Below are 13,331 nucleotides of genomic sequence, written 5' to 3'. Positions count from 1 at the left end.
TCAGACTGCGTCAGTAAGATACTGTTTGTTTGTTTGTTTGTTTCATTTTTATTTGGAATCGTTTTTAAACAAGTTAGATGCAGGCTTTTCAGAGAGACTAAAAATAAAAGATGATACCTTGCCAACTACATTGGATCCGACAGTCACACACAAGTGTGAGTAACAGTGTCTTTACCATTTGTCACATATTGCTTTGTCTGATACAGATCATATGTACTGAGTATTTATATGGTAGCGCCACAGTCAAACTGAATTGTGATAATTGTGAATTACTGTTTCCTTTGCTTTGGATACGTAGAGAACACTGCTTTTTTCACTGCTTAAGCCATTTGCTTGCTGTAATCCTGAATAATAGCTTTAGTGAGCGACATTATGTTTCATTTTATTAAAGCAGCACTATGCAGTTTTTTTTTTTTATTTTTATTTTTATTTTTTTTTACCTTAACTGAATAGCTTCAGAGTTATTGCAATGGTCATAAGACCATTTTCGGGTTGAAAGTTGGGCGTTGACGTCACTTTCCCAACGGAACACTTCCCCTCAGCCAGGCTGTGTGGCAAAAGAGCCTGCTAAGTGACTGGATTCAATAGGGAAACTGTGAAAACGTGAGTAAAACGAACGATTATCAGTTTAAAATAAAGGTTGGACTCGATATAGTGTTCCTTACAACTTAAAACATTCCAACTGATCCATGGGTATTGACATGCAGCCAGGAATCGTGTTTCCTGACATTAATGTACCTGATTTCGAAGCCAGGGAAATTTACCTGTGAATGCTTTATATACAATAAGCCTATAGGTAGGTCTAAATCCGGGTGATCACTTATATCAATTATATACGTAGCATTATGTCAGGTTTATTTAAAAAAAAAAAAAAACATCCAATTGTACAGAATATAAAATGGTAAATATTTAATTGATGAGTTGTGAATACAAAATAAGGTATGATTTTACCACTAAACTCAGCATTATTGACAAAATGATAACTGCAAATCCATCTTTGGCTGCCTGGAGTCCAGTTGTTTCTAGGAATTGCACTGATCCATTTGGTTCTCTGTGCTTTAGCTTTCAGCAGTCTGTTAAAATATACCTCAGATTTCTTGTCAAATCTAGTTGTACAGTCAATCTTAAAGTTATTCCCCGTTTTGGATGTGTTGTGTGTGTTTTTCTCTGCATCCAAAATGTAAACAAATGCTGCTGCTCAGTCGTTTTGCCACTCAGTGGACGTAACTGCAGTCACTCCTGCTGACGGTGACGTCACATGCATACCTTTAGTAGCCTATAAGAATGACAGTGTGACAAATGATGCATGTAAGGGATAAAATCGTTTACTGCACAGCTAGCCGTGGATTGGTCAATTACAGTACACTGTAAAAAGTAATTGCTGATTCTACTTAAGAAAAACTAGTGAATTTAACTTACTTTAGAAACTTAGTTGATTTAACTTGATTACACTGTGTACTGTGAACTTTTAGGTGGATGCAATAGTCAAACTAAACAAATCTAGTACATTGTACTTAAGTTTGGTAAGTGTATTGTACTAAAGGCATTTTCACACTGTTGAAAATTTCTGGAGCACAGAATTTGGATAGTAATAATAATAATAATAGTGAAATTAACAACATTTTTAGTAAATACCATACAATTAGTTTGAAAATAGTTAATAGGTTAATATATAGTTAATAGGTTCTGAATCTTTTTTTCCTGCACGCTTAAAAAAATAACTGGGAAGATAAAAAGCAAGCCCATCGGCTGCTACTTCACAGTCCTTTATATTTTTAGTAACAAATCTTTATACATTTACTTTGGTTATTAAGTTTCAGCATAAGACGAAACAACTCGGTTATTATTTTTTTTTTCAACTCGCGCATGCGCATTTGCGCAATTGGACGGTTGAACTTGAGGAAGACGTCAAGACGAGACGACATCGACGAGGGACTTCAGCTCGTGTTCGGGAATGGATGCGGCAGCAAAACTAGGTATGCTAGCCTCTTGAACAACTATTTATCAACTTTAATGTCATTGTATAGCTTAAAAACAGAATTTATTTTGCTCATTGTGCAGTAAGAGGAAAAGACACACTGAAGTAACGTTAGTTTTATGTCGAATGAGACCAGTTGAGACAAGCGGCATAAGTTACTAGATTAAAAAACGATTTTTACTGAACACGTGTTTTATATTAGTTACAGTTTGTATGCTGTGTTGATCGTTTAAGTTTGGGGTTTATCTAAAATGTAAAAACCCTGGCTGTGCGGCCTAGATAGCAGCTAACGTAACTTTCCTTCTTTCTAGAAAGTTCAATGCTCACGTGTCGTTCACATGAAAATTAATTACATGACGCATTAATTAAGAAGTGTAACTAACAAGCAGTTATTACCTTATTTTGTCTTTATTTTGTGACAGATTCGCTCAACGTTTCATCAATAAATTCAAGGCTAAATCTGGAGATATTGGCTCCAAACTTAAGATTCTGCAGCAGATTCAAAATGACGTAAGCTCATCGACATATCACAATTATGTCTCGATTGCAAAACATATGTTGCTTTTACTGTTGTTTTTTGCTCTGACGTTTTGCTAGTAACGAGTGCTATTCAATATACATTTTTATAACTTTGCAGAAATCTAATATCAATGCGGAACGAACAGCGTTCTTCATCATGGCCTACCACCTTTTCGAGGAGGACCACAATGATTTTTACAAGACATCTTTTGTAAGTATTTTCATCTCTGATGTGATTCTTGTTTAACAGTCTAACTGTTCTTCAAACAGTTGATATCTGGCAAGAAGAAAGGCATGAAAAACTGTCAGGACAGTGAAACAAAGTAAGGGTTGGAGAAAAGAAAGTGAAAGATAAATTAAGAGTTTAGAAGAAAAAAGACAGTTAGAAGATACATTTTATATTAGTTTTAATTTATATAACCGACCATCAGTTTTATTTGTCTTTTCATGCAGTGGTTTGATGAATGTTTTTCCCCCTGAAAAGGCCTTTACATTTAGACACAAAGGGTTTTTAATTTAGTTTCATATTTTAATGACTATGTGCTCTTAAAGGGATCGATCACCCAAAATGAAACGATGTTGTTATTTACTCACTCTTATGTTATTCCAAACCTGTTTGAGTTTCTTTCTTATATTGAACACAAAATAATATATTTTGAAGAAGTTCGGTAATCAAACAGTTGAGATTAGCCATTGACTTCCATAGTTTTTTTTTCCCACTATGGAAGTCAATGGCTACTCTCAACAGTCTGGTTACCAACATTCATCAAAATATCTTCTTTTCAGTTCAGCAGATGAAAAAAAAAACCTCATACAGGTTTATAACAACTTGAGGGTGAGTAAATTAAGACAAGATTTTAATTTTTGAGTGGACTATCCCTTTATAGTAACACTCCACCATTTTGTTCCATATTAAACTATGTTATTCCCTTAACAAAGATGAGTTGATGAATACCTCTCTATGAATACCTCTCTCGTCTCAGTGCCTGCACTCAATCGCTCTGGTGCATGGAGAAACATTGTTAGCACTTAGCTTAGCCCAGTTCATTCATTAGGATGCAAATTGAGATGAAGTTAGAAGTGACCAAACACCGCCATATTTTATTTTGTGTCACCATACTTGGCCGTGTAACCACATTTGAATAGAGAAAATGTGGAGATGTTTGGTCGCTTCTCTGTTTAAATAAACTGGGCTAAGCTAAGTGTTAAAGTGTCTCCGCACGCCAGAGCCATTGAGTGCACGCACTGAGACGACAGAGGTATGTATCAACTCGTCTTAGTAAAGAGAGTAACATAGTTTAATATGAAAAAATAGTGGAGTGTTCCGTTAAAATATGTCTTGTTCTATTACCTAATTTTTGTTATATGCTATTCCCATTTTTAGGACTGTGATGACAATGAAGATATGTCCAACATTGAAATGAGTTCTGACAGTGATTCCCGAATCGTCTGCAACCGCTGCCATACCCTACTCCCTGCATCTTGATGCCACAACAACGGCAATCATTCTGGAAGGTACAGTGGTTGTGGATGATCTTGAAAATCTTCCACAAGCAATGAGCTGTCTTTAAAGGAACACTCCACCATTTTTTTTATATTAAACTATTTTATTCCCTTAACTAAGACAAGTTGTTACATACCTCTCTCGTTTCAGTGCGCCGTACACTTAATTTCTCTGACGTGCAGCGAAACTTTGATAGCCCTTAACTATCCCTGTTCATTCATTAGGATCCAAGCAGTGAAGCTACCAAACACCTCCACATTTTCCCTATTTAAATACAGTTACACGAGTAGTTATACGACCAAGTATGGTGACAAAATAAAATGTGCCGCTTTTCTAAGCGTGTAAAGTGGAGAACTACAATGTATGGCGGAATAGCGCTTGAGAGCGCTTCGACTTGGCACAGTAATATCATCACTACTGATGATGAGAGGATTTTTTAGGAGTGATGATATTACTGCGCCAAGTCGAAGTGCTCTCAAGTGCTATTCCGCCATACATTATAGTTATCCATTTTACACTGGTGTAATCATACACCATTCTCGGTCATGTAACTGCTTACCAACGTGTAACTGTATTTAAATAGGGAAAACGTGGAGGTGTTTGGTCGCTTCTAACTTCATCTCTTTTTGGATCCTAATGAATAAACTGTGCTAAGCTAAGTGCTATCAATGTGTCGCGTCGCGCTAAAACGATTGAGTGCACGCACTGAGACGTGAGAGGTATGCATCAACTCGTCTTTGTGAGGAAATAACATAGTTTAAAGGGATAGTTCACTTTGAAATTAATTTTTGGTACGTTTTATCTTACCTCAAGGGCATCCAAGATGTAGGTGTCTTTGTTTCCACAGTATTTTCAATTTTTACATTTTTCGGTCAAACCGTTCTTGTCTGTCAGTCATACAATGGATGTTTAGGGGGTCCACGTCAAAAAGCATGCACAGAGAAGTCAAAATTAAACATGATTTAATGACTTGTAAATGTAAGTACACATTGATGGCCTAAGACAAGAAACGAGCGGTTTGTGAGAAAACGAACAGTATTTATATCGTTTTTACCTCTTGTTAACAGCCATGTTCAACTGATCTGGATCAGATGTCCAACTGAACCGAACTGAACCATATCCAACGTTCCGCTGGAAGTGATCTCTCGCGCGCGTCTAAGTCACTTATTGTTTACACGGAGATTTCGGAAGTTTTACCTTTCACTGTGAAGATCTGAACATATTTAGATATACAGGAAATCGCAATAAAAAATTATTTCGATATATCTAAATATGTTTAGTGAAAGGTAAATCTCTGTGTAAACAATGCGTGACGTAGACGCGCGAGATCACTTCTTGCAGAACGTTGGACATGGTTCAATACGGTTCAGTTGGACATCTGATCCAGATCAGCTGGACATGGCTGTTAACAAGAGGTAAAAACGATATAAATACTGTTTGTTTCCTCACACAAACCGCTCGTTTCGTGTCTTAGGCCATCAATGTGTACTTACATTTACGAGTCATTAAATCATGTTTAATTTTGACTTCTCTGTGCATGCTCTTTGTGGTGGTGACCATAGACCTGCATTATGTGACTGACAGACAAGGACGCTTTGACCTAAAAATATCAAAATTGAAACCACTGCGGAAACAAAGACTCCTACATCCGGATGCCCTTGAAGTAAGATACAACATATCAAAAATTAATTTCAAAGTGAACTATTCCCTTAATATGAAATAAAACAGCGGAGTGTTCATTTAAGAGAACTCTAAAGAAAATTGTTCAGTACTGTTTTATAGATACTTCACTGTTTTTCAATTGTTGAAAAGAAAAAAGGAAAGAAAAAAATCCTTATTTAAAAGGATGTTACTTGTTTGGTTTTGGAATAGTTTTATAAGAAGAGAATTTTAAAGAGAACTGTAGTAGGAAAGGAATTCTGTACCAAACTGTGTGACTTGCATGCTCTGCTTTCAACCACTTTGTAAAGATGTTAAAAACAAAGAAACATTGTTTTTATTGTCTTTAGTACTTTGTTTTTTTTTCTTGAGTGCATTATGTGCTTTATTTCTAAAATGTTGTTGGCGGGCCAGTAATGTTTTAACATATTGTTGTTGAACAAATAAACATTCTAGTGGTTTGCCAAATGTGTTGTCTTTCTTTGTATTCTCAACTCAGAATTTTGAGTACAATTTGCTTGAGAAATTTAAGGCAATCAGTTTCCACACATTCCTCTAGTAAGTAGAACAAGCAGACATGTTAAATTAACTGTTTTGTGTAAGTTATGCTTACAAATCTCAACTTAAATCTGTAAGTTGCCTTAACTTGAGATTATTAAGTTACCTGTACTCAAGTTTTATGGTAACCTCTACAAATACACAAGTTAACTCTACAAAGAAGTAGAAAGTAGTATCAACTCAAAAATGATGACCTAATTTGCTTGAAAATGTTGAGGCAATCAGTTTCCACAGCTTTTCCTAGTAAAGTCAACTTATTACTTTTTACAGTGTACTAACATTGACAACTTAAAGGGTATTTGACATGAAGGGTACAATTGACGGTGTGATTGACCAGTGATTAAACTGACTTAGACCTGCCTGTGCATTTTATTGCACACCTTCTAGCCAATCAGAATCGAGTATTCAGACAGACCATGGTATAATCATTTATAATTCCATTTACACTAAATACCGTAATACATCCCTTGTTGGTTATAACTAAGTTAACTCCAAGTACTTAAACTTAATTTGCCACAACCGAGACTTATTAAGCAAGCACACATACGCATAAATGTTTCACATTGTTGGCAAATGTTTCAACAATAACTCGTTTTTGTTTCAAGATCGGAGGTTTTCAAAACAATTCCACGCGTAATGTTGAAAATTATTTGAATATGCAAAAATTTTTCGCAATCATTGAAGTGGACGTTTACTTCCAAGTCTTGAATGCACTTCAAAAATTAGTTTTCAAAAGAGAGAGTCAAAAACTGAAAATAGATTTTTAGCCTATTTCTAAATTAGGATGTTTTTTTTATGAAAAAATCTCTCTCTCTCTCTCTCTCTCTCTCTCTCTCTCTATATATATATATATATATATATACTTTTTCGGGCAGACTCATCACTAGGGTTGGGTATCGTTTGAATTTGAACGATTCTGATTCCAATTCCGATTCCTTGTTTCGATTCCGGTTCCTAACGATTCTCGATTCCGATTCTTTTAAGAGGCAGGGTCAAAAAAGTTTAGCTAACCTTCCTAACCAATGGTCTTTCTGAAGGAAATAATCCTTTCTGAAGGAAATACTCCTGTCACAAATACTCCTTTTGTCACAAATTTTGCATTTTGCCGAGATTTTGTTATTTTTAGAAAAGTGAAGCCACACTTTGGACCGCCGACGTAAGCTACTCATGTTCGACTCGCGCGGTTATGCCAACACTTCCGGTAGACGCTTCTTCATTGGTGGTGTTCAGCGGTTTCTTCTTCCGCTCGGCAGACTGTGAATATCGAAACTAGGAATCGAAATTTTAACTTTTAAACGATTCTGGAAAAAACAAAAAGTTAGTCCCGGTTCCAATCGATACTCGATTCTCGATACCCAACCCTACTCATCACGGGTCTGTCCCACATGTTTCAACCCACCCATAGAGGGTGGGATCTCTCTCCTAGAATGAACACATAGTGTCAGCTATCTTTTTTGGAAGCTAAGCTAGCAGGCTCTTGGTCTGTGGAGAAAGCCGAGTAGTAGGGGTTGCCATCCTCTTTTTCCCTGACATGTCCGACCGTCGATGTCCGGGATTCAGATTTTGCTTTCTGCAGTCGTCATTCATTTTTTACATGTACAGCTTTTGTTTCAATCTAACTGAATTCATTCCGATTGGTGAATCTAAATGTAGTGTTTACATGAACGCTAAACAAGTGATCGGTTGATGTGCGTTTTAACATTGCTAAGAAAATTCCTGCTCCTCCGTTTCGAAATACGAGACCGATGCGTCTCACAGGTGCCGCTCATCGGGTAATCACGCCACCGGCCTCCCATCGTTCTCCCGTGGCCCTCAGTCTCGTCCTGCTCGCCACAGTAAACATATTGAATAGCAAGTGTAGAACACAAAAGCCGAATCCCGGACATTTTGGGCGATCTCAAAAGACTTTTTCAGGCAGACTCATCACGGAGACTCACTGGTAGCCTAGACTTGTTGTTTAACTACAGTGCTCTGTTACCGGTAGGCGTGGCCTTCTTGGGCAGCGAAGCAAGTGCATTCTGGGAGTTGTTGTCTTTCATCCACATAAGCCAAAAATACATTTTCTGGCTTTTCTCATTCTAGAAAGCTCCAAATTCAAAAACTTTACTTTAAACTTTTAATCCAGAACTTTAAATCCAGAGGCAGCAGTTGTTGGTTAGGCTAAGACTTAATCAGTTTAAATGTATTTGCATGTATAATTCCAGACATAGCCTGACTTTATAGACACTAGGTTGCTAGTTATGTTATTTTGTGTCTGCGACAAATGCGTACAAACATTATGGACCTGAATTTTGCATATGTACTAATGTTGTAAATGTATTTTTCATATATATATATATATATATATATATATATATATATATATAGTATATATATATATATATATATACTGTATATACTTTATGACGTTATTTTCGATTTGATTAAGAACGTAAACCAATGCCAATGCTGTTTGTGTAAATAGTAGCCAGTCAGTTCGATGATATTGTGTAAAACAAACGTGTATAAAGTTAAAAAAATATAGGCAAATTACCATTCAGAAACGTTTTGTAAGAGCCGTGTTTGGACAGGTTCTGCTTGACTCTCTTCATCGCCGCTTTCTGGGTCTGATTCTGGCTCATACTGATACTGCAGTATCGACACCATTATGTACATTTGACAGGAACACACGTGCAACTTTCGCCCGTAAAGGTAATGGGCTTGAACCTTCCGGACAACGTACACTACAGTATAGCCAATCACAACACACCGGCCCATACTAACCAATCTGAGCCCACTGCTTGTTTCTGGGGGAGTGGTTTCATAGACTCAGGAAGTTAACCGGTCATTCAAATGACAGAGGAGAAAGCGGCTTACAATAAAGTTGAAATTTATGAAAAATACGATTTTTAAAAAAGAAAAACCTCAAATACATGTTATATTGCACCCCATAAACACAATCATGCAAAGAGAAAAGGCAGTAAACCACCCCTTTAAATACACATTCATCTTTCCAGAGGTGAAGTATCTCTTTAACCAGAAGCACATATAAGAATACCCTGTCACCTTACATGTTTTCCATATGGTCTGTCACATCATGCTGTTAGGTATGTGGCACTGGAAAAGACAGTCAAAACACTAGACACGATTCGATAAACACAGAATACCATGCACTGCATTAAACGCAAGCAACAAAACACTACCCACAGCACACTAATTATAGCATTTCAAAAACCACTACCACAAAACACAAAACACAAATAAAATGCTCTCTATCAGTTGCTTACCACATACAGTGACCAATTACATCCATATAGTGAATCAAAGATGTCTTTTCAAGACCAGTATACTATGCTATGATTTGTTTGTGGGATTATCCTGCCCCGAGAACTTCCCTGCTAGATGTTTGTTTATTTTTATTTATTTATTTATTTATTTATTTATGTTCTAAAAATGTTCTGAGAACATTACCATGCATTGTTCTAATAATGTTTTCAGGGGTATTTTTATTTTGGTTCCCAGATTTATTTTTATGTTCTCATAAAAGCTAGGATAACATTCTCTAAAAACGTTCTAAATATATTTAATGCTAACATTTTTAGAACGTCATTCCCTAATGTTCAGGGGGTAGTTTTCTTTTTGTTCTGAGAATGTTCTCTTTAAAGATGGCATACAATTCTCTAAGAACACTCTGAAAATGATTTGTGACGACCTTCCATTAATGTTTAATAACAACATTTTTAGAACGTTATCCTATAACATTCTTATAAAATTTCAGCAGAAAGTAAAACATCTGTATTAAAACAAATCTATCTGTTATTCAAAAGTACACACAGATTTATTGCGATTGTCATACAATTCTAAGAAAGTAAGATCTAATACTGAAAGACATATATCAAGGATAAGAGAATTCTTCAAGCTATGTAAACTGGAAAAAAAAAAAAAAAAACCTTACAGTTGTGAAAAAGTTCAGTTCCATTGACCAGAGTTCTGTTGTTTGAGCTAATGTGTCACATCACACAATTTAGACAACAGACATTTTGCGCAGATTAACAAAAACTTTTCTTTATTTGCGCTGTTTGTCAATTTCAAATGTTCTTAAGTCATGGGAAAATCACGCTGTTATTGGTGGTTTTAAACGGCGATCTACATTGACCTCGAATCAGCTTCTCGTCTCTTGTAAACACATTTGGTGCAACAGTTCAGAATAATAACACACTTCACGAATGCTGTTTGGATAATGTTCCTCTTTTATTATAGAAAATTATGCCAATATTTTATAGGTTAAAATAATTCTACAATATGTTACCTAAACAGCTTCCCTAAAATATCCTTACAGTTTTCTGAGCTTTTGTTAATGTTAACACATCATAGAGATTTTGTCATCTCAGGCCAATAATGTCTTCAAAACATTTAATGAATGTTGCTTTGATAATGTTCCTTTTTTGTAATTGTGCCAATGATTTATAGAAGATAACAACATCCCTAAAAAACCTTTAAATGTTTCATGCAAAATGTTCTACTTTTGTTAAAAAGTCAATTAAAAGGAATGTTTTATTAAAAACATTTTATCAATGATCAAACTTTGCGAACGTTGACTTGATAATGTTCCTCCTCTGTTATTATGGAACACAGTGCTAATGTTTTATTGAGAACATTGTATAATCTGTTATCTCAACAACATTCCCAAAACATCCTCAACATGTAACAGTTAAAACGTTATATCTCAGTTTACATTCAACCTTATAGGAAATATTATTTGAAATGAGAAAACATCATTAAAACATTCTTTAAACATTACATTCAAATGTTTTCTTTAAAACATTAACCAAACGTGTAGGCAGAGGTGGAAGTAACGAATTACAACTACTCAGATTACTGTAATTAAGTAGTTTTTTCGTGTACTTGTACTTTTATGAGTACATTTTTTAGTCTGTAATTTTCCTTGTACTTGAGTACAAATTAAGTTAAGTAATGTACTTCACTACTTTAAAAATCCCATTAATTACAAAGTACTTGTACAATTTGAATTCAACAATTATTAAAATCTTTGACCAGCATTTGGGTATCCAATGGAAATAACTGATTGTGGGCGGGCCAATAATAACCCTTGTATTTGGAGCGGGAAAAAAATCCCGGTTCCTGGAGAGCTATATTCGTCCTCACACGTCCTTCAGTTTGTATTTTAGTGTTATCAAAGAACTTTGCCGTAATGGACATGGACATTTGAGACACTGAATTCATTGAAAATTCCGAAGAAATACCAGATGACGAGTGCCCATGACCCCACATGGAGGAGTTGTTCTTATACAGAGGAAGGAAAGTTTATAGAAACTTTGTTTCTGCAGTGATATCTGATAGTTCAGTTGTTTTTGTTTTTAAAGTTGGGTAGACCTCACGATAATTTGACTAAAAATCACTTGAAACATGAGCTTCAGCGTTACTCAGGTGACAAGCACGTATACCGTACTAATTTATCATTGTAAACTTAGATTAAAAAGTTATATTGTATGTCATTGTCAACACATTGTTTTATTAATATTGAATCCGTGTTTTAAGCTTAGAATGAAGAGTTTAATAATGACTCTTTCATAAAAACAGTATCTTGCCGGCCATGACCCACTGGCATAACAGTAACTGCACTGATCGTCAGTCTGTCTAGATGGCACATTTGTGTCAGTGCTAAATGCTGATAACTTTTGAAATATTAGTAGGGTACTTTTGGAAATCTTTATTGTAAAAAAAAAAGAAAAAGAAAAAAAAAGAAGTTTATAAATAAAATAACCCAATAAGCTTATTTATTTTGCATTATAATTCATTAATGATAATAATCATATTAAACCATTTTTATAACTTGGTTTCCATAAAAGTAAATAAATATCACAAGCTAAAAGTAATTAGTAATTAGTACTTGAGTAGTTTTTGAGAGGGGTACTTTGTACTTTTACTTACATTTTTAACACCAGTACTTTTGCTTGTAATCGAGTATTATTTTAGCAACTACTTTTACTTGTACTTGAGTACAAATTTTCAGTACTCTTTCCACCTCTGCGTGTAGGGAATGTCAGCCAATGTTCTGAGAATGTTCCCTGCTAGCTGGGTTGCTGTCTACTCTTTCTTTTACAACAAATATGTTGTCCAGATACAGCATTGGTTTGTCTATGTTTGAAGTAACTTTCCACAGTGACATAAACCACTCAATGTCTTTGTTTGCATGTTAATTCAAGTCTTTTTGCGGTGGTCAATGGAGAGGCCTTGGTGTTTAATTCAGACCTCACTCTATTGTGTAGGTCCAGCTGTCTGAGCATCATTAAGATTTAAACCAGATCTCGGTCAATATTAATGACAAACCCAAGTCTTAAATACCTGTCCTCTTTTAATTATCACAGCTCATGTCTTTTAAAGATCAGATTCCTGCTTCTAAACTCTGGCCAGCCTTCCTGGGAGGCTCGTCTGTCACTGCAAATGTCATCACTGTATTCCTCCTCGGCTGACCGTGACAGGGCCCACTTTCAGCTTTTATCTCCCTCTCCATCCTTTCTTCCACCACAAAGATCCCTTCTTTCCTTTTTTTCATCGCTCACTGCTGTATCCGCTTTCTACACGTGGCAAATGATTGCCCGGGTAAAGGTATTTTCTGTTTCAATCTTGCATTTTCCCAAGGGAGAACAAAAGGGACAAGCTCAGTGCAGCTGGTTTCACTGAGAAAATGGCACAGAATTGCCTCATTCCTCGGCAGATTAGCGATTGCATACAATCCTGTGCTAAGTGCTATTGTGTGCCTCAATTTGGCCATTATACTTTGTCTTTTTCCACTTAGAGCACCCCTAACCAATTAAAGTAATACAGCCTCCAATACCTGCTCCCAATTAAATCTGGGCGGTATTACCTGCCTTGATGCTGCTGACCATGGATTCTTACCACTTAGCCGTATTCATTAGGCCTATTCATACTGAAGGGGCCGATGACAAGGATTCAAGGCTTACCCAGTCCTCCCCATTCTCTCTCTCTTTCTCTCTCAGGCTGTCATTCACTCATAGTGCTCTGAGAGTTGGCTGTGGCAAAAACACAGAGAGCGTCAGATGGTGACACTCTTTTTTTGTCCTTTCTTTCTCTCTCTCTCTCTCTCTCTCG

The 13,331-nt window shown here is 35.9% G+C and overlaps 1 protein-coding gene across 1 annotated transcript; it reads left to right on the top strand.

Moving 5' to 3' along the window:
• Positions 1–1,368: 1,368 nt before the first annotated feature.
• LOC148977645 (uncharacterized) lies at positions 1,369–6,128 on the top strand. The gene is made up of 4 exons (XM_089133893.1): positions 1,369–1,976; positions 2,401–2,488; positions 2,616–2,708; positions 3,882–6,128. The coding sequence occupies exons 1-4, from the start codon at positions 1,867–1,869 to the stop codon at positions 3,981–3,983; spliced, it is 393 nt and encodes a 130-aa protein (XP_088990019.1). The 5' UTR covers positions 1,369–1,866; the 3' UTR covers positions 3,984–6,128.
• The last annotated feature ends 7,203 nt before the right edge of the window (positions 6,129–13,331 follow it).

The sequence above is a fragment of the Pimephales promelas genome, chromosome 8 (assembly GCF_988280905.1).
Source record: "Pimephales promelas chromosome 8, fPimPro1.hap1.1, whole genome shotgun sequence".
NCBI classification, from domain to species: Eukaryota; Metazoa; Chordata; class Actinopteri; order Cypriniformes; family Leuciscidae; genus Pimephales; species Pimephales promelas.
The sequence above is the reverse complement of the archived record's forward strand: the minus strand, read 5'-3'. Positions and strand labels throughout refer to the sequence as shown.

Coding starts and splice junctions, on each gene's coding strand:
- LOC148977645 (XM_089133893.1), top strand. CDS start 1,867: ATGCGCATTTGCGCAATTGGACGGTTGAACTTGAGGAAGACGTCAAGA. Junction 1,977..2,400: donor GGATGCGGCAGCAAAACTAG/GTATGCTAGCCT, acceptor ATTTTGTGACAG/ATTCGCTCAACGTTTCATCA. Junction 2,489..2,615: donor TGCAGCAGATTCAAAATGAC/GTAAGCTCATCG, acceptor ATAACTTTGCAG/AAATCTAATATCAATGCGGA.